The sequence below is a fragment of the Pteropus alecto genome, unplaced genomic scaffold (genome assembly GCF_000325575.1).
Source record: "Pteropus alecto unplaced genomic scaffold, ASM32557v1 scaffold94, whole genome shotgun sequence".
NCBI classification, from domain to species: Eukaryota; Metazoa; Chordata; class Mammalia; order Chiroptera; family Pteropodidae; genus Pteropus; species Pteropus alecto.
The window spans coordinates 6,017,157-6,043,612 of NW_006437736.1; the positions used below are offsets into that span (position 1 = coordinate 6,017,157).

The following is a 26,456-nucleotide window of genomic DNA, read 5'->3' on the forward strand; positions in this document are numbered from 1 at the left end:
AGCCTTTAATAATACTTTAATAGCTCTAGTTTAATACGAGCCTTGTTTAATATCTTCATAATATTCCATTTAATTTGTTAAACCCTATTTCTGTTATTGGCGATTTAAAACTATTTTTGGTGAAGAGAGAGGATGGGGACTGGGAAGTCTGAAAAATGTATTATTTCACGCAAGTGTCTTCTCTCTTAAACTCGAATAAAATTTCTCCAGTAAAAGCTGCCCATTAACAAATTCTCATGGCCTGATGAGTTTCTGCACCACCAAATCGGTCTCAGTAACTGGCCTGTGCCCTGCAGGTTCACAGAGATGTGGAGTCCCAGCTGGTCTTGCAGGAGTGGAAGAAGGAGAGGAAGGAGATGCGGTAAGAGCGGCCCCTTTGAATGTGGGGGGTCCACCCCCCTGTTTGCGCATGCTGGGCCCACAGACCCGCCCCGGGGCTGGCCCGAGGCATGCTTTCAAACATTCTTTTTTAGCTCCAGGTATAAATGTGCCAGCCCCAGTGTCCAGAACCACCCATCTGCTGTTAAGTGATGTGTGACATTTCCTTGAGTCAGCAGTAACCTCCCTCACATCTCCTACCCTTGCCATTTGCTTCTTTTTAAGAAAATCAAACAAATATGCCCTTCTCTCACATAAACACACACACGCAACTCCTCTTCCACATTCCCTGCCAGGCCCTGCCTGATTCGAATGAGCCTTTCCCTCCCATCCCTTCTCCCGGTCTGCTCGACTTTCCCATCTGGGCAGCTGGCGGCCTACTCGCTGGTAATGCCTGCCGCACAGCGTGGCTCCTGGGACAGTATTGGAGGTGGGCTCTGAGCCACAATGAGTTCTTGGAGCTCCTACAACCCTGGTGCTTATTCGTAGCCACGGCTGTTTCAGCAACGTGCCTGCACTCGGTACTGTCCTGTTTATTGGTGAAGAAAGCCCGCCGGCATCAGAACAGCGTGGCGGGGTGCATCTTAAGGGAATGGTTGTGCACATCTTAAGGGAATGGTTGTTCAGAAGAGGCCTTGTGGACAGCCGTGCTTCCCTGAGAGCTGCCACCTGGACACTGTTTACATGGTCATTTCTGCTCTTGTCCCTGGCTTCCCCCTGCCCCAAGCTCAGCTGTCTCTAAGGTTGGGAAGTAGCAGTCACTGCCTGGGTTCTGGCCTCCGAGCAGCAGACACCCTGACTGCCGGGGGAAGCACAGAGAGGGGCAGAGCTCATTGGATGTATTGACTCCATCCTTCCTCCTCCCTCTCAGGGCGTCGGCTATCGGTGGCCTGTTCTAGCTTGTCACTCTCACATTGCTGTAGACATGTTGGGTGAGAGTGTGATAGGCATATGCTGTGATTTGACTCCAGGTCCCTCTCCCCCGAAGGCCAGACCTGTTTGACCCATCAGAGATTTGGGTTTTGAATTCGAGTTTCTAACGACTTCATATCTCAAAGAGATTTTTTTCAGTAAAAATTTAAACACCGTTTGTGTCATTCCACCCACAAACCTAATTGAGTTTTTTAATATTCTACTTTTTGGTTTTTACATCTCCTGTCACCCTATGACAACAGTCACTACCAAATAGTGGCTTTTATTACACAGTTGCGTAAATGAATGTTTTTCTTATTATGTTTGTAACTGATTTATTAACAGTCAGATGGTATTTAGCCATTTTGCTGGAATATTCTGTGTGAAGATGTCCTAGCCATCAGATGGTGATGCACGTACGCACACCTGCAGTGGCTTAGATTCTGGGGTTGGGTGAACAGCCTTGCAAATTATAACCTAGGTTTTGAGGGGTAATGAGGTGTTTGAAACCAAGAAATGGATAGTGGAGATTTATTTACATCACTATAAAAGAATCCTTAGTTTCTTGAATATCAAAATATATCAGAGTTTATAATATGCTTTTATTTCCCTAACCTTATATAGTTTTTACTATAACCTTATTAAAAGGGGGTCTCGGTCCCATATTGTAGATGAGGGAGGTTTTGAGACTCAGAACGTTTCGTGTCTCTCCATGTACCTTCAGAAGCAGCTCCAGCCTCCTCTGTTTTTGTTCGGAAAATGTAGCACGCAGATTTAGACGGACATACACACTGAAACTGGGCCTTAACAGCGTTCTGTCCAGCTGGCCTCAACGGGAAATGTGATCAGAGTCATCTGGGTGATGGACGGCCAGGCTGTTTTCCTGAGTGGAAGTTGAAGCTGCTCTCCTAGCTAATTTTCTCTCCTATAAAATGAGTCTTGTGAAAAAAGAAAAGTGATTTTGATTTTAGTAACTGAAAAACAGACTGTTTTTGAATCATTTTCAGTTGCACCCCTCTTTTCTTCTTCAGGGAAATGACCAAAAGTTTCTTCAACGCCCAGTTTGGAAGCTTGTTCCGCACAGACCAGAACCCAACCTACTTCCTGAGACGCCTGTCACGGTTTGCCGACATCTACATGGCATCTCTGAGCTGCCTCCTGAACTACGATGTCAACCACACGTTCTACCCCAGGAGGACTCCACTGCAGCACGAACTTCCCGCATGGTCCGACGGGCCCCCCAGCTTCAGACTCCCCCTCCTGCAGGAGGCCCAGGCCAAGTAGCCTGGTGCCCACCTGTGGAAAAAGCCAGAAACAGCCACGGCCCCGGATTGGGCAGACATGACGGGGCTGACTTCGTGTGGATATGAGTGTTGCTTTCGGAAAAGACACAAGTAGGCCTTCTGCTATTTATTTTGTACCTTATGGAGAGTACTTCCGAGGTCGTTAAGACAGAAGCTAGCGGCCCACCAGTCCCGCCTTCCTGCACATGTCGGGCCGAAGGCAAGCTCCACATGGACACTCTGTGACCAGCTTTCCTGTTTGTGGGGGTACTGGAACTAATGTCAGTCTTTCAGGGAAGTTTTGAAACTGTCCTTGAGTCTCCCTTGGAACATGTATTGAACAGTCACGGGCAGTGCATGGGGAACAGAGGGGCACAGTGACGTGCAGCGATAAACTGCTCGCGGAAAGCTGATGGTTGAGTGAGCTGTACAGTGGCCTAAGACGACAGTAAGTAGCGGGGATGGTCCTCAAACAGCAGCCCATTCCCCAGTCATCCGGTACCAGGGCTTTGGCGTCCTGGTGCATCACTTGAAAGAAGACAGCCTCTCTGGAAAGTCTTATGTGAGAAAGAACAGGAGAAGGTGCAAGTCCTTGGCCCTCGATGGTCATCAGTATCTGCTTCCTATGTCTTACCCCATGCTGGGGAAGGACAAATGGTGCCACAAGTGATGGGTGCGTTCACACTTTTCCCCAGAGAAGAGCTTTTCGTTCAATTTTCAGCTGGCAGAACAGACTTTGTAGAATAAGGCTGTGAGCACCAAGCAGGTCAGAAGAGCCAACGCATTGTGGTGGGTCCCCAGGCGTTTCTTACACATGAAAGTGCCACCACAGTGTTGGTTTGATATGCTTATTGGAGGACAGAAAACGGAACAGGAAATAAAAATGGTCCTTGCAATGAAGTGCCACACCATGACCCTCACTGGGCTGTTTTGGTATCTTGTTAAAACATACGCATTACCAGAGACTGTTCTTTTCTGGGGGCATCCTGCGTAGGCCTGCCGCGCTCGTGGATCGTCAGCCGAGGAGCACGCTTGAATTCAGCCCTCTCTTCTCCTTAGATTTCTCTCCTGCCTTGTGCGTGTGGCTGTTTTGGGAGTCTGGGTGGTTTTCTTTAGATGTCTGTGTTTAAGGTGGGAGAGGATAAAAGGCATTGAAACTAAGAGAAAAAGAGTTAGAAATGACTTAGCTAACTCAGTATTTCTCATTTCTTTCTGAGGACAGTACAGATGACATACATTCTCCAACCTAATGAATGGCAGTTACAGGAAGGGGGCTTGTGGGGAGTGCTTGGTAATTTGGCATTTTTATTGTAATATTGGCAAGATGCTAGATTGGCATTCCATAGGCTGCCTGCCAGAATGCAGAAATTAAATGATTTTTGCATTTAAACATAAATTCAATAGCATGTTTTGTAATGCTGCTTGTTATAATGGGGTTTTACTTGTGGTATTTTCTTGTTGTTTATAATAGTGAAAGAGAGAGACCCTTTTAGACCCAATAGACCCTGTTGGACCCCTTTTTTCCTTCTAAAGTTTATTGTAAACACAATGGTCCGTTCCTTTTTTGGAATGGGATGGGTCTTTGTTTACTGTTTGTCAGTGCCCGGGTGGTGTAAGCGTCAGAGTTTATGGGGGACTGGTGGGTGTCCAGAATTGCTCGGTGTTGGTCCTCAGAGGTCACGCTGGTGCTTTTGGCTCATAGTTTCCGCTTTGGAGAAGCTGAGCGATGAAGTAGGTATTATTATTTTTTTAAATTTTCTTAGTTTTTATCTAATCTCATATTCATTAGATGTCTCCTAGATGCCAGTTTCAGGGTGTTTTGTTTACAGAAGAATGAAGTAGAACTGTTTTTCAAGCCTGCTTTCATGGATGTCTAGATTAGGTGACCCAAGCCTCAGGGGAGAAATACGTTTTCTGGGTGTGAATAATGAATTTTACAATTTATTACCAATTACGATTTTAGTCTCCGGGCCACTGAACACGGCCGTGTTGAGACCTACCATGTGGCAGATGCCCGGGCCAGCGGCATGGGCCAGGACAGCCACCGCCAGGCGAGGGACAGCGGCATTCTCGTCTGTGCTCGGTCAGGATGGATTTCAACTAGTCGTTATCATGACTGCGCTGGGCATTGGGTGCTTTCCAGGTGGTTCTCTGGTGCACACGCTGGTGAAAGCACATTGGCACAAGGGGAATGGATCTGTTCTCCACCCTTTAAAGTCGCAACTTGGGAAGTAAACAGCATAAAAGTAGTGTGCGCACTTAAAAATGTTTTCCACTTTTGGCAATGGTTAGACTGATTTTCTAAGAATTATGTGAACAAAAATTCATAGTCCAAGGGCAGTCCACGTCAGCCGAACACAAGGCCCCACGGTACCCAAGGCGGGTAGCCTTGGAAAGGACTTTGCACAATTGATTCTTTTAGAGTTGCTTTTATAGATGAAACCTGGCTTTTAAAATATTTTAGTTTGGCTTAGAGCTCCCACTTGCCTCCTAACATAGCCCTGATTTTTTTTTTTTTTTTAATACTCTTCAGCTCAGCTTTGTTTTCCGCTGTTGCCGTTAATGCCCTGTAACATAAACCACCTGTTACTGATTCGGGCGCATCTGAGACTGAATTACCAGTTGCTGTGAATGCATTGGCCCTCTTAATTATTGCAAAGGAGCAATGAAAAGTCATCTTTCCTTCTAGCTAATTTAGCTTTGGGTGAACTAAATGGCCTTTCCTCTCTCTTCCTCCCAAAAGGCCTTTGAAGCAGTAGAGAGTGCAGTGTGCTCAGCATTGGAATTGAATTCCACTATGCCAGATGCTCATTTGCTGCCAAAGGCCCACTTGGGAGCCCTTGTCTCGGAGGCTCAGAGACCAAATTTGGCCAGAGGCAGGGATCCTTGATTGCTCTGTTCGACTCCGGGGGAGCCTGTGTGTTGCCTTCTTACTTTCAATTCCTTTTTGTACCAGTTTCCCTCCCACCCCCGCTCTTTTATTTGCCTTGGTGTTTGGGAGCTCGGCTCCAAGTTCAGCTAACCTCTAACAGCCTAGTGGGTTAAGGAAAGGAAAGAGAGTGATGTTTCCTTAATGCGGGGTCAGCAAGCTTTTCCTGTAAGGGGGAAGACAGTAAATATTTTCAGCTTGGCAGGCCATTTTCTGTCGCCTCTACCGAGGAGTGGGTGGGCTCTGTTCCATTCCAACTTGATTTGTAAAACCAGGCCGCAGGCTGGATTTGGCTCTCGGGCCATAGTTTGCAACCCCCTGCTCTAACGGGTTGGTGCCAGTGGCAAAGTTACCTTAATGCATGCAGATGAACAGCCCCATAGTGGGGGCAGACAGAAGGAAGACGTTCTCTAGGTGAGTGCACCATATTCCCCTGACTAGCCCAGAGCTAGTCTCTGAGCATATTTACTTACATAGCCAGTGGTGAAATACTGTTTCCCACACAGGGCATAATTGTCGTGTGTAATTGAGCTGAGGGATCGGGCACTAGCTGAATATACCTCTCATCACACTCGTTGGTGATTGTGCTTGGCTGCCCAGATAACCTTTCATAACGGAAAGACTCACTCTCCCAAGTTCTAGGTCTTCTGTCAGCTTTGGGAAGAAAGCCCTACCTCAGACAAGGTCACACCCCTTCCCCCCCCACCCTCCCCCGCAGCTCCCTTCCCGGGTGTGGATCCCAAGAACACACCTTGTAAACTTCCTGCACGTGCATGTCCATCCCAGCGCCTCTGCTTTTGGGGACCCCCCACCCCACCCCACGATAGCACTTTTTCTCCAGCACTGTAGTCTCGCATTCTTAGAGAACTGTTTCCTGATTATTTCGAATGACAGAGTGTTGCCTGTGTGATATCAGGTGCAGTAAACACAAACGAGGTAGATGCGCTATTTACGCTGAATATGAATTTGCTATTTATTCTAAATGTTGATTTTATGTTATATGATATTGAACTTAATTGACAAATAAAAGTGAATTGTATCATCCAGTTTATTCTGAGTCCTCCGTTATTGTGTACTTAAGTTAGTGGCCAAACCATATCCAATTCTAAGATAACCCCAAAAAGAAATGTCCCTGAGAGAAGGGGTGACAGATTTAGGATTCATTTCTCACCACTCGTATTCCATCACGCCCAGCAGAGCACACCTGCTTGCTTTCAGAGCTCGAAGACTGTGTAATTAAGCCACCGATGGAAAGGTGGTGGGAGCTTAGCTGTGGGTGGGCAGCAGGTAGCACACCTGGAACTTCTGTGCTGCGGACAGTCCCCCCCTTGAGAACAAGAAAGTGGTGATCCACACGTTTGCCATCAAATGACCAGGAAAGCTGGAAATTGGAAGCAGTGTTTTAAGAAAATACTGAATATTACTGAATTAGGAGTGTTACGAAGTCAAATCACTACTAGATTTTGAATAAATTTATATTTCGAAGAGCTTTTTTAAAAAGTGTGTGTGTGTGTGTGTGTGTGTGTTTAATATCCTGACCTCTCATCATGCCAGGACCGTAAGCTCGTTTGCTTTTCTCGTGGGTAGCCTGCTGTTTCTCCTTCCAGTCACTTGCCTTCTGGTACCTGCGATGGTGGTGTTGGTGGACCCACTGGCAAATCTGTCCCACATCCTTTCTGGGGAGCGGTTTCTTGGAAACGTGGCATCGCTCCCATCATGGCATGTCGTCCTAGAGGAAGGGTAAGTTGTGCCTTTGCCCGAAATTGGGACTTTGCCCCTTTCCTGGAGTTGTGAAGTTTTTAAGACACTCGGGGGCTTCCAGAACTTTGGACTTCGCTCAGCAAAACCCCCCGATGACGTGGAACAAAGCTGTGTGGGCTGTGAGGTGAGGGGAACCAGGAGGGGTGCGAGGTCGGCCCATCCTGGCTTTTCACTTCTGTGTCCCAGCAGAGGGTCTCACACTTGGCCAGGGCTACCCCGCTAGGGACAATCTGGAAATGTGTGATGGGTGGGTTGGAGGGCATTTCTGGCATTTTGAGGGCAGGGACTTCAGTGGTGTCGTGAACAGTCTGTGTTGCATGGAGTGTCCTGCACGTCACCAATGTAAGATTGCAGAACATTTTTATCACCAGAAGAAGAAACCCCACACCTCTTTAGCGGTTAATCCCATTCCCCTCTTCCGTACTCCTGGCAACCACTAATCCTCTTTCTATCTCTAGGAATTGGCCTGTTCTGGACATTTCATGTAAGTGGAATCATAAGTACGTGGTCTTTTGTGGCTGGCTCCTTTCACTGGGCATGTTTTCAAGGTTCATCCATGCCGTTGCATGTACCAGTCCTTAGTTCCCCTTTAGGGTGGAATGACATTTCATTGTATGGATATACCACAACTTGGTCATCTAGTCATAAACTGATGGACATTTGAGTTACTTTCATTTTGGGCTATAATGAATAATACTCCGAACATGCATCTGTACGTTTTTGTATGGCTATATTTTCATCTTTCTTGGGTATATACATTAGAGTGAAGTCTCTGGATCATATGGTCAACTTTTCGAGGAACTGCCAAACGGGTGTCCACAGGGGTCGCACCATTTTACAGTCCCACCAGCAGTATGAGAGTCCCCGTTTCTCCACATCTTAGCCAACACTTGTTATCTGTCTTTTTGACTACAGCCGTCATAGTGGGTGGGAAGTGGTATCTCATTGTTATCATATCTTATTAAAATACACACAACCAGGCAAACAGAACGGAATTAAATAATTCATAAGGCAGACGGTTAATTGAAAAGGCTCTGATTATTAGTTCTAAAAAGTGGATTTTATCTTCAAAGTTTAACCCCTCCTGGGACGCATGGTATTTTTGTTTCCCAGAACAGTAGATTTATTCCACTGACTTTCCGTTCCTTAAACATTTATTGAGTACATTTCATGTGTCAGACATGGTGCTAAGTGCTGAGACACAAGACGAATGAGGTGAGACCCTGCCTCGGGGAGCTTGTGATCTAACAGGAAAATAAGACAAGGTCACAGTTACTATCGAGTTGGGGAGAATGCAGTAAGTGCCATCTAAAGGTACATAGGAAGGACAGCAAACAGAGGAAGGAGAAGTCCCCTGAGTGGGTGGGTGCATTTGACACGGTCCCTCAGTCACAGAAATGAGTCCTCCAGATTAACCAGAGAGATGCGGTACAGCTCAGATGCTTCATACTTCCAAATGTTAAAAGACCTTAGGTTCCCAAAAGGCACTGGCGCTAAGGATTCACAGTTGACAGCCTTTCTGAGGGCTCGGCTGGCCCAGGTGGCTGTGGGTGATGGCCGGCCATTGCAGGTCCGTTGCCCTCACTGCACCCCCAGAGGGTCACCACTCTCCAGCTGCTGCTCTTCAGAGACCTGGAAAAGAGTCGCCTGTGAAACGCAGGGAGGACACAGGACCTTCCACTTGTTGACCCTTTCCAGGACGAGCATTTGTTTTAGCCACCAGTCCAAGGCCTCGATGGGGTTCAGGACACACTACCCCAAAATATAGAACCTTGGCATATTAAATATCTTAAGCTGAAGAGTTTAAAAAAGAAAGCTAAAACGGCAGAAGCGGGAAAGTCCCTCTGACTTCCTCCCCCCATCTTCTTTCTTCCCTGAAATAGGTCATAAAACTCCCATGTGGAAAGTCCCTTTCTGGTACCAGAAGGAAGAAGACACATCCCCAGAGATGAAGAATTTGGGGTCAGGAAATCTGTACAAACCAACCTTGTTAAACTAACTTAACCCCTAGCCCAAACCTCTTTGTCTTGTCAAATCTTCACAGATATGTTGCTGCTTTGTCTAAAAGTATAAAAGCTTCCTGCTCTGGTCCCTTCCTCGGGGCGTCATTCTCTTGTGAAGGCTCCTACGTCCATGTAAACGTTCAATAATATTCGCGTGCTTTTCTGCTGTGAATCTGTCAGTTGACTTTTCAGACCCAGCCAGGGACCCTAAGATGGTTGAGGAAAAACTTCCCTCTCCTACAGCTTAAAATACGATTCTTCCACAATGCCCCGGGGACGCGTGTGGCAGGAGCATTCCTCCATGCATCGGGTTGGGAGGGAAGATGGTACGATGGTTAAGGCCACTGCTGGGGGCTCTTGTTGCTGTCTGAAGCTTGTGTGCCCTGGACAAATCATTTCAACTCTGTGGAAGTTTCCTCATTTCTAGAGGGTCATACTAATATTTACCTTACAGGGAGGTGCGAAGATTAAATTAGCTATTAAGGAAGGTACAAACACCTCACAAAGGTGGCTATTCATATGATTACTAAAAAATTCTTTCAGGTTGAAAATTCATCATAAACCAGGGGTGGCCCTTGAGCTTTCGAGTCAATCAGAAGCCGTGTTCCAGAGGCAGCCGCCCCAAGCTTTCTGCTGTCTAGCTCTGATCAGCACCAAAGCTCTGTCAATTAGCATAATGGATGTATTCAAGATGTCTGGATTGGCACCAGAGTCTATAGGCATCTCCCGTCCTTAAATATAAAAGACATGAGAATCTAGCACGTCACTTTGGGGAATGGCACCCTTGGCGCAGGGGTTCGTTACTGGAGCATTTTTTCCACCTGGTCTGATTGGAAGGTTTAGCTGAATCCTGCATCCAAGATGCTCTCTCGCCCGCCTCACGTGAGTCTTATGCATGGTGCTGATGGGCCCTTGGAAGAGAGCTGAGAAGGCACGGAATGCATTGAACAGAATGGATAACTTTCTCCCATTTTTAAACATGATTTCAACATAATGCTTGCAGAAATAAAATAGCAGCCCAGGTGAACTTAACTTTGCAATCTGTACTAGAAATTTTTACATCGGTTCGATTGAAAAACAAGAGGATCTATGATCTGGTTATTTTTCAATCTGTTGCAGCTGTAGGATATCTGCTGCCACAGGCACTAAGGACCACATGGTATTTACATTTGGTTCACTGCAGAAAAAAAACATCTATAGCACAACACAAGCTGAAAATGGTGCAATAAAATATTTTTGTAACGTTTCAGTGCCAACTTACAAATATTCAACCAGGATCTAGTCTTGCGGGGGAGGAACAGCACATGTCCATGCACGTAACGATTACAGCAGCTCTTTTTTTGGCTATAACTGCGGGAGGGTTCTAGAACCAAACAAGCCTAGATTCAAGTACTGTATTTCCCTGGACCTGAGTAAGGCCATCAGCTCAGGCTGATGAGGTACAAAAGGGCCTGCATCCTACTGGCTGTCAGTTTTTCTTATCTTTATATAAAAGGAAGAATTAAGTTTTATCCCTAGCTTCTCAGGCCAGCCCAGGTAATAAACTTCAGGCAGGGTGTACTTTCCACATTCAGTGTGACTGGGGTACCTTGCTGCAGGCTTCCCCTTGGGTTGAAGTCAGTGGGGGCCCCAAGTGCGCTCAAGGATCACTAACTAAAGGTCTTTTCCTGGGATATGAGAGCAGAGCATGTACTTCTAGATATAAAACACCTCATCAAAGGAACGGAGCTCCGAAAGCAAGCAGCAGCTGACGACAGGCAGAACCATCTTTGCCAGCAATGTAAATATAACTTTAAGTATAACTAAAGGAAACACACTCTTTTTAAGGCTTTATGTCTTACTTTGCCACGGCTACCTCATAAATGTTTGTGGCGGAATTTAGCCCATTTCTTCTTGTGACATGTCACTTGGTCATGAGGTTGGGTGGGGCAATCCCTAGTTCGCCCCTGTCTCTAATTGTTGGAGGCTTCAGCCACCCCCACAAAAGAACCCAGGAGCACTGCACGAGACGTGGCTTCACTCTGCAATACCATGACTGCCTTTAGGCTCATTGCCCGGAGACGTGTTCTAGAAGTGAGCTGTTCTTGGTGTGACGCTGTCCACAGAGATTTGCTGCAAGACATCATTCCTTGCACCCCAACTGGCCCTGTCCCTAGGGTAAAAAGGCAAACTTACCGTGAAGGGGTCGTAGGAAGGTTCTGGGGGAGCCGAGGTGGCGCTTTCATACATAGGGTTTGAGACGTTCTCAGGCTGGCGCTTGCCAAGAGCTGTGACGTCAATATCCTCTTCTGACTGCTCAGAAAGACAAGCACCGAGGCTGAGAGCCAGGATGTCCCCAAGGCAGGGGCAGCTCCTCCAAGTCCACAGGTAAAGCAAACCCAGACCCCACCTCCACCTCTGGAACTTTAATAGTACTTTGAGATCTGATTCACATGTAGTAACATGCACCCATCTTAAGTGGTCGGCTCAATGACCTCTTAATAGTCCCACCCAGGTGTGACCATCGCCCAAATCAGCATATAGGGCATTTCCATGCCCCCAGGCAGTGCTCTCAAGCCACTGGACCCCCAGCACCCAATCCCACCAGGGGTAACTGCTGTTCTGAATTCTATCACCTGGGAGCGGTTTTGCCTGCCCTTGAACTTAATTTAAAAGGGATTCAACAGCATGCACACTTGTGCTAAAAATGATATTTTTGAGATTCGCCTCTGAAGCGAATCGATAGGCAGGTTATCTGCTAGAAGGATGTGAGGGGCTGCCTGGGGACACTGTGGTCTTTACCAGGCGTGTCTGGAGGAGGCAGTGAGCGGAGAGGGAGGGCCAGGTCCCCAGGGGTCACTCTACAGTCCAGATAGAGGCTCAACAGTTCCAATAGGGCGAAATGTTTCAAATTCAAAAACAAATAGGCATTACGTTTCGCTGGCTGCAGCATGAGGCCTCACTGTGCAGGTCCCCCACCCGGTCCCCCACCTCAGAATCAGTCCTGAAGCCCAAGCCAATCATAGTGGGCACCTGTCTCGTGAATCCTCCAAGATGTGTGCCTCCTGGGCCCTGGCGAATCTGCTACCAAGCCAGATTCCTGGCACAGAGGGTCTGTGCTATTGGTGGCCCATCACCTTCTCGGCCAGGAAGAGAGGGGCTTGGAGCAGCCACCACTGCTGCTCGTGGGGCAGAGACCCCACCCAGGAGGCAGGATGTGTGTGCCAAGTGCCCCACGGCTGGGTGAGTTCTTGGAAGCTGCCGTCAGCTGAAGTTGCCCAGCGCCGAGGGCTGGATTGCAAAGAGACCCCCGTCGCATATTCCCATTTTTCTTGCTCTTACCTCAAAACGCTGGAAGCCAGTCGTTCTCCGGTGGAGTCGGAAGTAAGAATACGCAGCCAAAGCGATGGCACCAATGACCAGGGTGATGGCAAAGAATATCCCTGTCCCCAAGCCAGTGTGGACTGCAGTCTGAACACAGAAAGGGGGGGGGTCGATACCTAAAACTGCTGCTTTGGTCCCCAAAGACCTATGCTTTCTGGAGCCTACTGCATTCTTGCTGGGCTGGGGCATCTTGGAGCAAGTTGGAATAAAAACCATGATAAAATAGTTAACATGTATCTACTCTTACTACTGCCAGTGTCTCTTCTAAGCCCTTTATATGAAAGAATCCATTTGAGCATATAGTAGCCCAAAGGGATAAGGACAGTTATTATTGTTTCCATTTTTATATAGGGAAATTGAGGCACAGAGAGGTTAAGCACTTGCCTAGTATCACACAGCCAATGAGTGGCAGAGGCGGGCTTTGAAGCTTGGCTTTGGAGTGTACGCACTCAACCACTATGCTATGGAACCTCCCAGCAGCCAGCTGTGCTCACCCCTCCCTCAGATCTTTAGAACAAAGTTAAGATACCAACAACACCAACCAACCACCTGACTCTTATACAGCATGCACCAGGTGCTGGGAACTGTCCTAATTATTTTCCATTAACTCCTAGTCCTCCCAAGAACCCAGAGAGGAAGGCATTATGACCCTCATTTTGCAGGTAAGAAAAATGGGGCTCAGAGAAGTTCTGGGACTTGTCCAAGATCACACAGCTGTGAAGCGGAGGGGCTCAGGATTTCCTGTTCTTCCAGTGGTTCCTTCACGGGCCCATCCTGTCCCTTTCATTGAAGTGTTAATGGTGACAGATGTTGGGTTGCTAACGCAGAGGAATAGGGGTGGAAGAACCAGGGCCAGGCATCCCCAAGGCCAGCTGCCATGGGTCGGGGAGGCTCCTCCAGTTCCCAGGGGAGGCGGGTGGACAGGGCTTCCAGCAACAGTTTGCCTCTTGGGCAGTGGACATCGGCCTCCTGCCGGCGCCTCTCCAGGAGCCCTGGATACTCACCACTGGGGCAGGAGGTGCTTTTAGAGGCCTGGAAATGACATGAATGATCCCATTGGAAGCAAAGATGTCCCACTGCAGAATGGCTCTTCCATCGACAAACCTGGTCTCCTAGGGAAACAAGAGGGCTGAAGATCTGTGGTCATTTGACTCTTTCTCCCTAGGTGAAAGGAAGTTGTTCATTTTGCTTCAGGTCTCGGAGCCTGGGTTTCAGGCCCGTCTTCACCAACAGGCAGCCCACTTCCTGTCAGTAGGGACACCTTCACTATCGGGACAACCAGAACACATTAGTTGTCCTTGTGCCAACAACTTGATCTAAGAACTGCAGAGAACCTACGGGGTAATTTGTCCAGCCCTCTTGTCTGACAGATGAAGGTTCAGGAGGAAAATGGTTAATCCAAGATCACCGAGGAAGTAAGTGGCAAACCCCATGGCCCTGGACTCCAGATCCACTGCCCTGAACGTCACCCCACATTGTTAGAAAAGAGATTTTTAAGTGATCTAATGCTTGCTGATGAAAGCATGATCCACTGGCCTGTGGTGTCGGCAATCACCTGACAGAACCTGAGGCCCCACACTCCACCTGCTTAAGTAACCTGCATTTAAACAAATCTGCAGGTGATTCAAGTGCCTGTTAAAGTTTGAGAAGCATTGGTCTAAACTACTGATCCTCAATAGTAGAAATCTTTTATTAGGTAAAAATTTAAAAAACCACACTTAGCATTTGGTACATGCCAGGCACTAGTCTTGCATGTTGTAAGTCTTGAATCACTGAATCCCCACAAGAGCCTATGATTTTGACATCAAGGTTGTCAAGCTCATCATTACCACCACGATCAACATCACTTCTAATATCAAAATCACCATCATCATCCTCACCACCCTCACCACCACCACCACCATCAAAATAATCATAATCATCACCATCACCATTAATATCATTACTACCACCATTGTCTCAACATCAACACCATCACCATCATTAACAGCATCACCACAATCACTATTATCAAAATTAATGTCACCATCACCATCATCACCAACATCACCATCACTATCATCGCCATCACCATCACGGCCACCACTGCTACCGATATCATCATCACCATCATTGTCAACATCATCCACACGTCACCATCATTCCCATTTTTAAGACAGGGAAATTGGGACACAGAGAAGTTGGATAACTGGTCTAAGTTCCTACAGCTAGTAAGTGGCAGAAGTGGTTTTCATAGTAGGGTCATTTACTTCAAGGCTTACATGTTCATGCCTGGGATAGGCTGATAGTCTGACAGAAACGAAGGCAGAGAATCAGACGGCTTTAAGGTGGTTTCATTTACAGTCCCTCATTACCAACTTCTGAGACTGGTCCTCACCAATGGCTTATTTTCCAACGAATAAGGGTGGCCTAATAGTTTGTGTGATGTGCTATGGTGTGCAGCTAATACCATCTGCTACATGCAGGTTAAGAGTGTAGTTTCACATTATGATAGTGGGCATATATTATCTCCAGTTTTCCTAATAAGCCCAGAAGACTTTTCATACCAGTTGGCCCTGATCCTGGCTGGAGGTGATGAGCAGCTGGCTTCCCAGCCTAGTTTGCAGGATGGTACCGTTGACAAGGTCATTGTAAAAAAAGATGCTGACATTGGCGAAGTGGTGCTCGATGTCCCGCCCAGACAGCGTCTGAGAGGAAAGGAGAAACACAAGATAGTTCTGAAGGGCCAAACAATATTTTTCTTTTTAACGATAAGGATGACACAGGAAAAAAAAAGTCACTTCTCATGGCCTTGGCTTTTCTGCCTCCATGTGGAGATGACGAAATGTCAAGTGTTTTTCAGGCTTTTGGTTGTCTGGGCCATGCTAGAGGCTCACCTCTCGCTAGGATGTGCATTGAAAGTCATCTTTATGATCCAAGCAGAGCTTCCTGATGGTGTCCTGGGAGAAGTGAGCCTTGAGAGGGTAACAAGTGGGCAGAGGTGTTGCTCCTCTCAGCCATTAGGGGTGAGGGGTGAGTAGGGCCTGGGGCTATCAGAGCCTACAGGTCAGCCATCCGTGGGAGGACTGAGTAAACACTGCCCGTTCCTGTGTGCCATGACGTGATGAAGTTTGGTGTGGCAGACTGGTCGCATCAGTGGCCCTGGTTCTTCACCCGTGCCTATAGCCTTGGCCTTTGCCATGTAACTCTGAAAGCCTCCCACTCTAACTTTGGGCTCAGCCATGTGACTTCTTGGGCCAGTGACATATTAGCAAATGTGACCAGGCAGGACTGGCCGGATCGGGCTTGCTCTCACCACTTCCTGCCATCGCCATGAGAATGCCCGGGCTAGCCTGCTGGAGGGTGAGCCCTGCGGAGCGCAGCCCCAGCCAGGCCAGCCTAGATCAGCTGCTAGCCAGCCCATCTCAGACAGGTGAGCCTGCCTGGCCAAGACCGGAGGAACTCCAGCCAATCTGCAGATGTGAAAACTCAATAAATGTGTAGCCACCACTGAGTTTTGGCGGGGGTTGTGACATAGCATCACTGTGATCGTACGTAACTGATTCTGTTTAGAAGTGCTAGTCTACGGCACAGGCGCCGGAGACCCAACTCACCTCATTTTCCCCCAGCCCGCTGTTCTGTGGCACGAAGAGGGTGCTGCGAGTTGACAGGTCAGTCAGGTGTTTCAGAAACGCCCGGCCTCTGGCTGAGCTGTTGGAATAGGCCAGCACTCCCTGGGGAGAGGAAGGAAGCCATCAGATGTGCCAGCTCTGGTGTGTAAGGACAGCAGTGGCTGGAGAGGCTCGCGTCTGGGAATATTCCTGCCATTAGCCTCACTCTTCTGCTGTCTCTTCTGACTACTCTGTGGGGGTTTTGGGTGCACTTTTCCGCAAAGAATCCCAAGGTCTCAAGTCACAGCCTCATCATGGACCATTCTCAATATGCTGCGAATTGACAGGTCAGTTCCTAATAAGCCCAGAAGACTTGGCAGCCCACGCAGCTCTTGGAAATGGTAAGTCAAATCTTGAGTCTCCTCTTGTCAAAACCCTGCAATGTCCCTGGCTTCGCTCAGAGGAAACATCAAAGTCCTTAAAACGGCCCACGAGGCCCAAACCACCTGGGCACTGCTGCCCCGCTGACCCTGTGCCCAGCTCCCCTCTCTCTCTCACTCACTCTGCTCCGGCCGTACCAGCTTCCTCGCTATCCCTCCAATTTGCCTGGCACACTCCCGCCTTTCAGCCTTTGCCTGGATGTTCCTTCCACCTGGAACATTCTTTCCCCGAATCGGCATGGCTGACTCCCTCTCCTCTGTTCACACTTTACTCAGATGTCACCTTCTCACTAAGCCTTCCCTCTTCATTTTCTGCAAAATAGGAGGACTGCGGCACCCCTCCCCCACACCTCACCTCCCTGCTCTACTTTCCCCGCCGTAGTATGTATCGTCTACTAGCATTCGACATTATTTACTTGCTTATTCTGTTTATTTTCTGGGTTTATTTTGTTCACTGACATATCAAGCACACGATAAATACACACTGAACAAATTTTAAGAAATCACACTATCCCGTTCAACTCTGTCTTTGTGCAGACAGGACTCCTCATGCCCTGAGAAATTAATTTGCTGAAGGACAAACAGCCAGTGGGTTTTATTCTGATACTGTCTTTTCTCTGACATGCTGCCACAAGCTCCCACATAGAAATGTTGGTTTGGGTGTTTTTCTTTAGACTATTTATGGTAATCCTGATTTTTATACCAGTTAGGTTGATACCTTTGGTCTGTGGACAATGACTCACCATTTTGGGGTTCTCCTTCTAACTTTTGCCTTGATCCTGAAAGCCCTATATTTATGCCTAGTCCACGCTCCTTGGCTGTGTCCTTGACCTTGCTAAGTCTCAATTTCTTTATCTACAAAATGGGAATAATGGAAGTGACATTATAAGGTTGCATGAGGATTTATTCCTTCTAACAAGTATTTACTGAGCACCTACTATATGCCAGCCACAAGCAGAGAAAATCTTTTCCCTTACAGAGCTTACATTCTGTGGACTGAGTGAAAAGTGCTCTGAGAGGGCTCAGTATGGTGCCCAGTGCAAAGTAAATGCTCAAGAAATGTTACCTATTCTTGTTATTGTTATTATTAGCTCAGTTCTTAGATCAGTCAATAACAAATCCTTCTCCAAGGAAGAAGGCTTCCTCTTCGTTAGACACAACTTGCAGAATATTGAAGTGACTTTTAAGTGCAGTGCAAAATGCAAGCTGACATCATGTCGGTAATTTGGCTCACTGGGTGATCACCAAGCAAGCTTAGCTCATTGTGTCCCACCCTGCCCATGAAGACAAAAGAGCATCTCATTTCTGTAGATCAGACTTTTAAGCCAATCTAGATGCAAATAGAGATAATAATACTACTAACATCAATATAGCATTTTCCACGTGCTAGCCACGGGTCTAAGTGCTTTATAAATATTAACTCATTTAATTATCGCAATGACCCTATGAGGTTGGTGCTTTCATTATTTCCATTTTACAGATGAGGAAACTGAGGCCCAGAGAGGAAAGTAACTTTAAGGTGAAGCAACAAGTGGCAAACCCAAGCTTCAAATTCAGACCATGTGGTCTAGTGTCCATGCTCTTAACCACGACTATGAGCCTTTGCCTTCATTCCAGGACTTACCTTTCTATCATACTTGCTTTGAAGCAACCCCTCCTTCCCTGAGGTGAAAGCAAACAGACATGGTACGTACCATCAGGAAGTTTGTGAGTGAGGGGAAGGACATCAGGACCTGCAACAGATTCCCACTGCACGAGAAGCCATCTCCCACGTAGCCCACCTTACAGGTGCAGTTCACATCTGGAAGGCAGGAGCACATGGGGTCCCACTGCAGTGAGGCAGGGATCTGGGCTGCCAAGCTCACCCTGGGAGATTGGCTGGCCAGGCTGAGGATTGCTCGGCAGCTTCATGGCCTGGAATCTGAAGTATAGCTGGGGCAGTTACCTTTCATCCGGTAGCAGAAGACATCCCACATTTCACTCTTATTGTTTCTTGGTCCATAGTCCACTATCCCAACGACGCCGGAGCCACAGTTCTGGGAGGCATAGGCTGTGGGGTAGGCGACCCGCCCACTCTCAAGCCAGCCTGCCGAACAGAGGTGGTACTTGGCCTGTAGGGACACATGTGGCCACAGATCAGTTGCAATTTCATATTTGTTGTGGGCTCCTGTGGTTAACATCTGATTCCCCCATCAGACTGTAAACTCTATGGAGTCTCATTTTGCCTACTGTGTCCCTAAGCCTGAAACATAGTAGGTGCTCATTAAGTTTTTGTCGATTAAGCCATTGGATGAATGAAAGTGGTGCCTTCTCTTTCTTATAGGTGCCTGAATCCTTCACACTCATTTCTCTTCTCTCCACTCTTAAGGATTTGCTATCAGCCATTTAACCCTGAGTGCAAATTCTTCTGCTTATGAGTTGATAGAGCCCTGTTGATCATCACCACCATCATCATCACCATCACCACCATTATCATCATCCTCACTGTGATCACCATCATCATCACCATAACACTTACTGAGAGCTTATTCTGAGCCAGGTTCTATTGCAAGGGCTTTTCATGTGTCATCAAGACTTTGAGATAGGAACTTAAAAAGATCCCTATCATATAATTGAGAAAACTGAGGCAAAGAAGAATTGAGTAACTTGCTCCAAGTCACACAGCCCTGAGATTCATACCCAGGTAGTCTACTCTAGAGCTTTTACTCTTAACAACTGAGCTCCTACTGTGTGCCAGTCACTGTGCCCTATCGCCTTTAGTCCTCCTATAAACATCCCAAGTAGCACAGAGGTTGCAATGGCTTGATCAAGGCCAAACAACCAGCAAGCAGGAGAGCAGAAATTCAGCCCCTCAAAGATGCTGGTTCTGGCATCAAAGGCTTTGCTCCTTGGTAAAGAAACATCAGGTCTGAAGAAAGGTGGAGAGAGTTGGTAGTGACGGAGGTTGAAGGAAGAGCAAAAAATCACCTCCTCTAAGGCAGTAGGCAGTCACTAGCAGGTACCTTCAAGATGCTGGCCTTTCCCAATAGACAGGGCTTCTGGTTTTAGAGGCCAAGAGAGCAGCGCTGGCCAGAGCTCCATTTCCTGCCTGGCTGTGGCTGAGCTGGGGCAATCCACTTCACAGCCCCTCCAGACATAGAGAGCTCTAGCTATTTCAGAGAAATTCGACTGCTTTGTGGGTTCAGGGAGATCCAAGCCTTGTGGTTATTGATCTCTTTCCGGTTCTCAGCTGTGAGCTATGCACTCTCATTCTGTACCTCTGTCTTGGCAGTTGAATGCCATGGTAGAAAACAGACTTTTGGAGTCAGGGCACATTTGAATACTGGATCTGGCACTTCTTATCTGGGTGACATTGGGCACATTATTTAACTTTTCAGAGCGTTGGTTGCCCTATTTGTACCTCCAGGGATGTTGTAAGGATGGACAGTAATATCAACAAACCACCCTTCACATTGTAGACACTTTAAAGGATGTGACAAATCATTATAGCTCCAGGAGCTTCCTGTACCCCCGTCCAAGAAGGCAACAGCCTAAGTCTCCCCATGGTAAGAAGAGTGCTTAGCTCCTCCCAGCAGATCCTGCCTGCATGGTGCCACTAACTGGGGACCCACCTTCTGAGCATAGGACAGCTGGTTGTAGGTTGCCATGGTTGCAGCTTCGTTGGCACAGGCCTCTTTGGCTTTGTCAAAGGTCAGCTTGTACTGGCCCAGTGGAGAGCGAAGATGGAACACGCCAACGGTGGAATCTGGCAGGGGAAGGTGAGGCATCGCCCAGGTCAGCCTGCCTGGTTGGCAGTACTTCCTGCGAAGGACTTTGAAGGACTTTAAAGTGGAAGACAATCTACCGAGTCTCTATATGTGGCATCATAAATTTGTCCTTTCGTGTTTGGCTTATTTTAGATAGGGTGCTGTTTTCAAGGTTCCTTCATGTTGTAGCATGTATCAGAATTTCATTTCTTTTCTAAGCTGAATAATATCCCATTATATGGATATATTACATTTTGTTTATTCATTTATTTGTTGATGGACATTTGGCTTGTTTCTACCTTTTGGCTATTGTGAATATGCGGCTGTGAACATGGATGTGCAAATATCTGTTCGAGTCCCTGCTTTCAATTTTTGTCTCATTTTCTGTCTCATTTCAGTTGCATCATCAGCATCAGACAAATTGCTGTCTTCTGTCTTAATACTTTCTTTTCCTGGTATGATAAAAATTTCAGCTACATTGGGCATCTCCTTGAAAGCAGACAATGTTATATATCCTAGATATTTTCTCTGCTAATACGCATCCTCTATCTCATCTCTCAAAGAAATTTGAGGGGTCTTAGGACTTGATATATGTTATGGACAGAATGTTTGTGTCCCCCCAATGTTCATATATTGAAATCCTAACCCCCAATGGGATGGTATTAGGAAGTGAGGCCTTTGGGAAGTGATGAGGTTGTGACGGTGGAGCCCTCACGAATGGGATTAGTGCCCTTATAAAAGGGACCCCAGAGAGCTCCCTTGCCTCTTCTGCCATGCGAGACACAATGAGAAGTTGGCAGTCTGCACCCTAGAAGACGGCCCTCACTAGAAGCCTGCGTGCTGGCATTCTGATCTCAGATCTCCAGCTTCGAGAACTGTGAGAAATAAATTTGTTGTTTATAAGCCACCCAAACTATGGTACTTTACTGTAGCAGCCCAGATGGACTAAGACAGTATATAACAGGTATTAAGTCAATAGTTATTATTTAAATGTGTAAAAACTGCTTCACTAAAATCATCATGTCTGTAAAGCAGAACCAACCTAGTCAGAGACATCCCATCAGCCATAAGATGCAGTGCCCTGAATCGCTTTCTGAACCTCTGAGGCCCCTCCTCACCCTGGCTCAGAACGAGTATTTGGGTCCTTTTGGGCTTTCCTCCAAGATGCCCAAATGCCTGCCCCTCTGTACTTCTCAGCTTCATTATGCCTGTGAGTTTATTATCAGACATTCAAATCATCCTTGGAAGTGAGTGGGGCCTATGCCAATTAATGTGCTACTATCAAAACAGTTGCTAAGAAATTGCTTCTGAATGTAGCAGGTGCTTCCTCTTTGGTTATGTAAACCCTAAATTATGCTCTTCAGATTCAGTTCCAATCAACTGGTTGCAGGGGTTACTAAGCAACTTGCAGAAAGCAAAGAAAACTCATGAGAGACGACCTTCGAGCTCCCTCCTGGTTCTCGAGGCTCAGGGTCCAGTTCTGAGTTTACGTGGACCCTCCACTACAGAGGCCCACTGCCTCCTGGGCCCTGGGTCCGGCCAATGCTTGGGCTGTTTGGTTCCCAGTTTTTCATTTTAAAAATTCGAATTAAAATTTAAATTAAAATTTAAAAAACAAATTAAAAATTTTAAGTTAAAAAATTTTTTTCTTTCGCCCTTGCACAGATCCCTCCCCCAAGCCTGAAAACCAAGCGCTTTGGGCCAGCAGCCCCTAGCCACACTGACCCTGGAAATGCAGGTCGGCACAGCTGGCATCGGCGTGGCACTGCCCGTTGTCTTGTAAGCAGCGGTCAATGGGCAGCTGCTCTGGCTCGCAGTCCAGCCCGTCCCCCACGTAATGACTTTTACATTCGCACTTCTTCTTGCCCTGTGGGGAGAGAGGAAAAGATGAAAAAGCCCTTTCTCTAGGATCCCAGGACGCACAAGTGCTCCGCGGGCCACCATCCAGCATAGGAGATATGTGGAAGGACCAAGAATAATCATCTCTCCTGTCCGGTGGGACGCGTTGTGTTTGTACAGGCTCATGATGAAATGTCATCCTTTATGTCTCAGCTCATAAGTTGCCTCCCTGGAGAGAGCCTCTCTGATGCCCCTGAATAAAGTAGCTCTCCCAGCCGCTTCCATCACATTGGCCCGATTATGTTCCCCCCGACTGGGTGCTCTCTGACATATCCTGTACATTTGTTTCTGCACTGAGCACTGCCCCCTCCCTTGACTCGTTCATATATAGAATTTTTATTGCTACATCCCTGCGACAATGCATAGTAGACGTTTGAAGACCATTTCTTGAATCAATGAATGATCTCATTTAATTTCCACAATAATTCTAGAGGGTCTACTTTGCAAATGAGGAAACAGGCTCAGAGAGATTAAGTAGTCAGCTCCAGGCCACACAGCATGTAAGTGCAGGAGCCTAGACTCAAAGTTCATGCTGATAACCCCAGGGACATTACCCTCCACCATCTTCTCTTCCCACCAGATAAACAAACAGGGCACTGATTCCATTCTAGAAAGGCTCGAGGGAGTGCCCAAACCTGCACTTTTCCTGCCGTTTCTGACCAGCTTTTTAAAAAAATTTTAATACACTTTTTTATTTTGAATAATTTTGGAGTTTAGAAAAGGTGCAAGATAGCAGAGGGAGGTCCCATTGACTCTCTACCCAGTTTCTCCGAATGTTAGCATCTTACATAACCACAGTACACTTGTCAAAACTAAGAACTTAGTGTTGGTACACGTCTATCCACTAAACGATAGGCTTTCTGTGGCTTTCTCATGTCCTTTTATTGCTTAGAATATCACCTTGCATTTCGCCTGCCCACTTAAGAAAAAATAGACCCAGGTGGGAAGAATGCCTAGGAAGAGGCTGCAGGGCAAGACGAGTAGAGAAGCAAGGCTGAGTGAGGCACAAGAAACTGCTCTCAAATTTCCTGAGGAGGAGAGACTCACCGGGCCGGTCATCTTGCAGGTGGCATGCTCATGACACCCGCCGTTGAGGCCGTCCGCACAGGGGTCTATCTCTGTGCAGCTGTGGCCATCCCCTTGGTACCCCTTCGAGCAGCTGCAGGACACCTTTGTGCCCTTCTGGGAGCACTTGGCGACCTTGGCACAGCCCCCGTTGTTCTGTTTGCAGAAATCCACAACTGCAAGAGCAGGAGAGAGGGCTCAGTGAGCTACTGTGTAACTGGGGCTTCGGATTAGGGAGTATGGGTCACAGGATGAGTAACACCAAGGGAGTGAATGGGCCCCAACGTGTCGGCACCTTCTCTCCCCATGCGCTGCGGTCTCTGTGTTAGCCTTTGCCAACACTAATACCCTGTAGCTAGTACCCTAGACCAGGCCTGAAGATATCTGTCCGCTTCTGTCCCCTATGTCACATACTTCTAGGCTCCACTTTGGTAATCATTTTCTACTAAAATTATTCAAAATAAAAAAGTGAGTTTGGGTTTCTAATGTTAGGACAGTTAACCTGTGTGTATAAGTATGTGTAGGGTTCGTGCACTACTGAGCACCTGTGAGATAGACATTGTATTCCCAGCCTACAGATGAATAAACGGAAACTCAGAGAACTTCACTGACCTGACAGGGAAAACAGCTAAAGCGTGGCGGGGCTGAGATTTAAACCCAATTTGGTTTGACTCCACAGCCCATGCTTTCCCAGCTGTGTGATGCTGCCTCTTAGGATCTTTGTTTTCAAAACCCTCCAAATTTTAATTCAGTAATATATTATCTCTAGCCTCAGGAGTAGCTGAAAAGCCATCTGATTTCTCTTGCCTGTCTTTTTGCCTGGAGACGTGGCAGCCACTTGAGACCCCGAGAGAATGGACATGAGGACAAAAGGCTTCACCCTGAGGTTGGCAGGGCAGAAAGACAGACCTGGGTCTTTGCTGCCACCGTTAAGTGCTGACCCACTTCTGGACTACCTGTAGCACACTACAAAACAGCAGGTATAGCAAGACCTCCCCCCCTTTTTTTTTTTTTTTAAAAAAAGAAAATCTATATCTCTATATGAATATTTATCTTTATGATAAAAGAAAGTACTTGTGGCCAAGACTGGTAGCTTTCGCCAATACCTACTGTCTCCTTTATATATAGTAATAGATTTTTAGCTGGGCTCACAGTTGCCCAATGAAAGACTATATTTCCCAGGCTCCCTTGCTGCTAGATGTGACAGATGATGAGGGTCCAACCAATGGGAAAAGAGCAGACTGGATTTTAGCAATTACTGGGTGTGTCCTTAAAGGAAAGGAGGTTTATCTCCTTCCTCTTGGGCTCCATCCTGCTGCCTGGGATGTGTTCATGGTAGTAGCCATCATGGGCCCGGCAAGTGACTGATGGCAGAGCAAGAAAATAGAAAGAGTCTGGGCTCTCAGATGACTTTTCAGAGTGACACCCTATGTAGCCCTGGATGCCTCCTGCCAAACTGTTATATGAGATAAAAATAAACATCTAAACATCTTGTTTATGCCACTGTCCATTTGGGTCTGTGTGTGGCTAACCACTGAATATCCTAACCACTGAAGATGGACATTGCAAAGTTCAGAGTGGTTCTCACGGAGTGGTAAAAGTATATATTAGTTTAACTGTTGCTTTTTAAATATTGTAACGTATTTTCTGAATTTTTTGAAGTAAGACTGCATTACTCATAGTTAGAAAAACACTATGAAATAAAGTACATCGCAGTTTGCAACGCAATTTCAAAACCACGATTTGGGAAGCAGGCAGTTCTGGTGTGAGCAAACCCATTAATAGCAAACCCAGAGAGGGTAGGTATCACTAAGTGACCTGGGCAGGAAGTAGAAGGGCCAGGATGGAGCCCAGGCATTCTGACCGAGTCTCACTCCGCTCCTGCACCTGGCTGCTGTTTCACTCATGGGCGAGAAGGGGACTCACCTGTGCACGTTAGTCCATCTCCTTCGTAATTCAGGTTACACTCACACGTGTTGTTCTCCTTACAGGTGGCGTGAGCAGAACAAGGAGGTGTGCACACTGGGGGCAGAACTGCAAAGACAAAGGTCACTGCGTAGGGATGAGAAGGGTTGCTCCACCTAAGGTGTCATCCCCAAGACTCTCTGGCCTGCCACTGTGTTTCGAAAGTGTCGCCTTATAGTGAGAGGGTGGGGTGACTTGCTAAGGTCCCTCCCAGCCTGGAGATTCTGAGAATTACTCCTTCATATTAAGACCTCATTTCTGCAGTGTTAATCAGATAAAAATGCAAATATGTCATCTTCAGGGGAAACTAATTAAAACTTGATACTTCAAAATTTGCTAGCAAAGATGAATTTGGCAGATGAGCTCTCTGGTCCTGAGGGAATACGGTTCTGGACAGAGGGGTTAAATTGGAGCAGAAATCCCACAGCCTTCTGAGGGTACTACTAAGTCTGAGAGAAGTCTGGGGCTTTTGTGACTAGATGGGGCTGTCGCATCAACAGGCAGCACCAAGCCACAAGACAGTTAGGGATTAGGGGAGGAGGAGGAGAAGGGAGGACAAGGAACTAAGTTAAGGGTATTGTTGGAATTCGGGAACTTCAGGTTGCCAAAGCCCATGGGAAGAGCTTAGTCCTGCCCTTCTGACCCCAAGGAGGACGAAATGACACTGATTCGCTGAGAGAATTTAACCTTCACATCTTAGATCAAAGAACATAAGGCTTTGGGTATGATTTATACCATTGACTACTCAGTAAGGCTTGAGACTATGGCAATGATAATGATGACAATGACAATGGCAGCTACTCTTTCCAAGTGCCCACACACACTGGGCGCTTCGTAATATGACCCTTGACCCTCGACAACAATCCTCCCCCGTGGAGTGTGCAATATGCACTTGCCTTTAAGGATGAGCGTATCAAGGTTCAGAAGGGGTGGGTTACCTAAGGCCATTTGTTTAGTAAGTAGCAGAATCAGGGGTCAAATTTTGGGCTTCAAAGCTGTGCGTTTCCTATGAAATCGCTCAGCTTGTGTGTCTGTGCTCACCTGGGCCCAGGACCATGCCCCCCATTTCTGCTGATCCTATATTCTTTGCCTGGGTTGGGTCCTTCCATGGGAGCCCAGGAC

General features: G+C 47.1%; 2 protein-coding genes across 2 annotated transcripts in view; one reads left to right on the top strand and one right to left on the bottom strand.

The window, feature by feature from the left end:
- Positions 1 to 6,551, top strand: part of NT5DC3 (5'-nucleotidase domain containing 3) — a 51,172-nt gene extending 44,621 nt beyond the window's left edge. Inside the window, exons 13-14 of the mRNA XM_006914535.3 lie at positions 297 to 361; positions 2,322 to 6,551. Coding sequence (XP_006914597.1) covers positions 297 to 361; positions 2,322 to 2,574 — 318 coding nt within the window. The 3' untranslated portion in view covers positions 2,575 to 6,551. The remainder of the gene's footprint in view (positions 1 to 296; positions 362 to 2,321) is intronic.
- A 1,740-nt stretch (positions 6,552 to 8,291) lies between these two features.
- Positions 8,292 to 26,456, bottom strand: part of STAB2 (stabilin 2) — a 129,589-nt gene continuing 111,424 nt past the window's right edge. Inside the window, exons 57-68 of the mRNA XM_006914703.2 lie at positions 25,296 to 25,403; positions 23,352 to 23,545; positions 22,131 to 22,272; positions 20,271 to 20,404; positions 18,605 to 18,770; positions 18,354 to 18,460; positions 16,223 to 16,342; positions 15,176 to 15,316; positions 13,634 to 13,741; positions 12,588 to 12,716; positions 11,442 to 11,558; positions 8,292 to 8,895 (exon numbers count right to left, since the gene is read on the bottom strand). Coding sequence (XP_006914765.1) covers positions 8,845 to 8,895; positions 11,442 to 11,558; positions 12,588 to 12,716; positions 13,634 to 13,741; positions 15,176 to 15,316; positions 16,223 to 16,342; positions 18,354 to 18,460; positions 18,605 to 18,770; positions 20,271 to 20,404; positions 22,131 to 22,272; positions 23,352 to 23,545; positions 25,296 to 25,403 — 1,517 coding nt within the window. The 3' untranslated portion in view covers positions 8,292 to 8,844. The remainder of the gene's footprint in view (positions 8,896 to 11,441; positions 11,559 to 12,587; positions 12,717 to 13,633; positions 13,742 to 15,175; positions 15,317 to 16,222; positions 16,343 to 18,353; positions 18,461 to 18,604; positions 18,771 to 20,270; positions 20,405 to 22,130; positions 22,273 to 23,351; positions 23,546 to 25,295; positions 25,404 to 26,456) is intronic.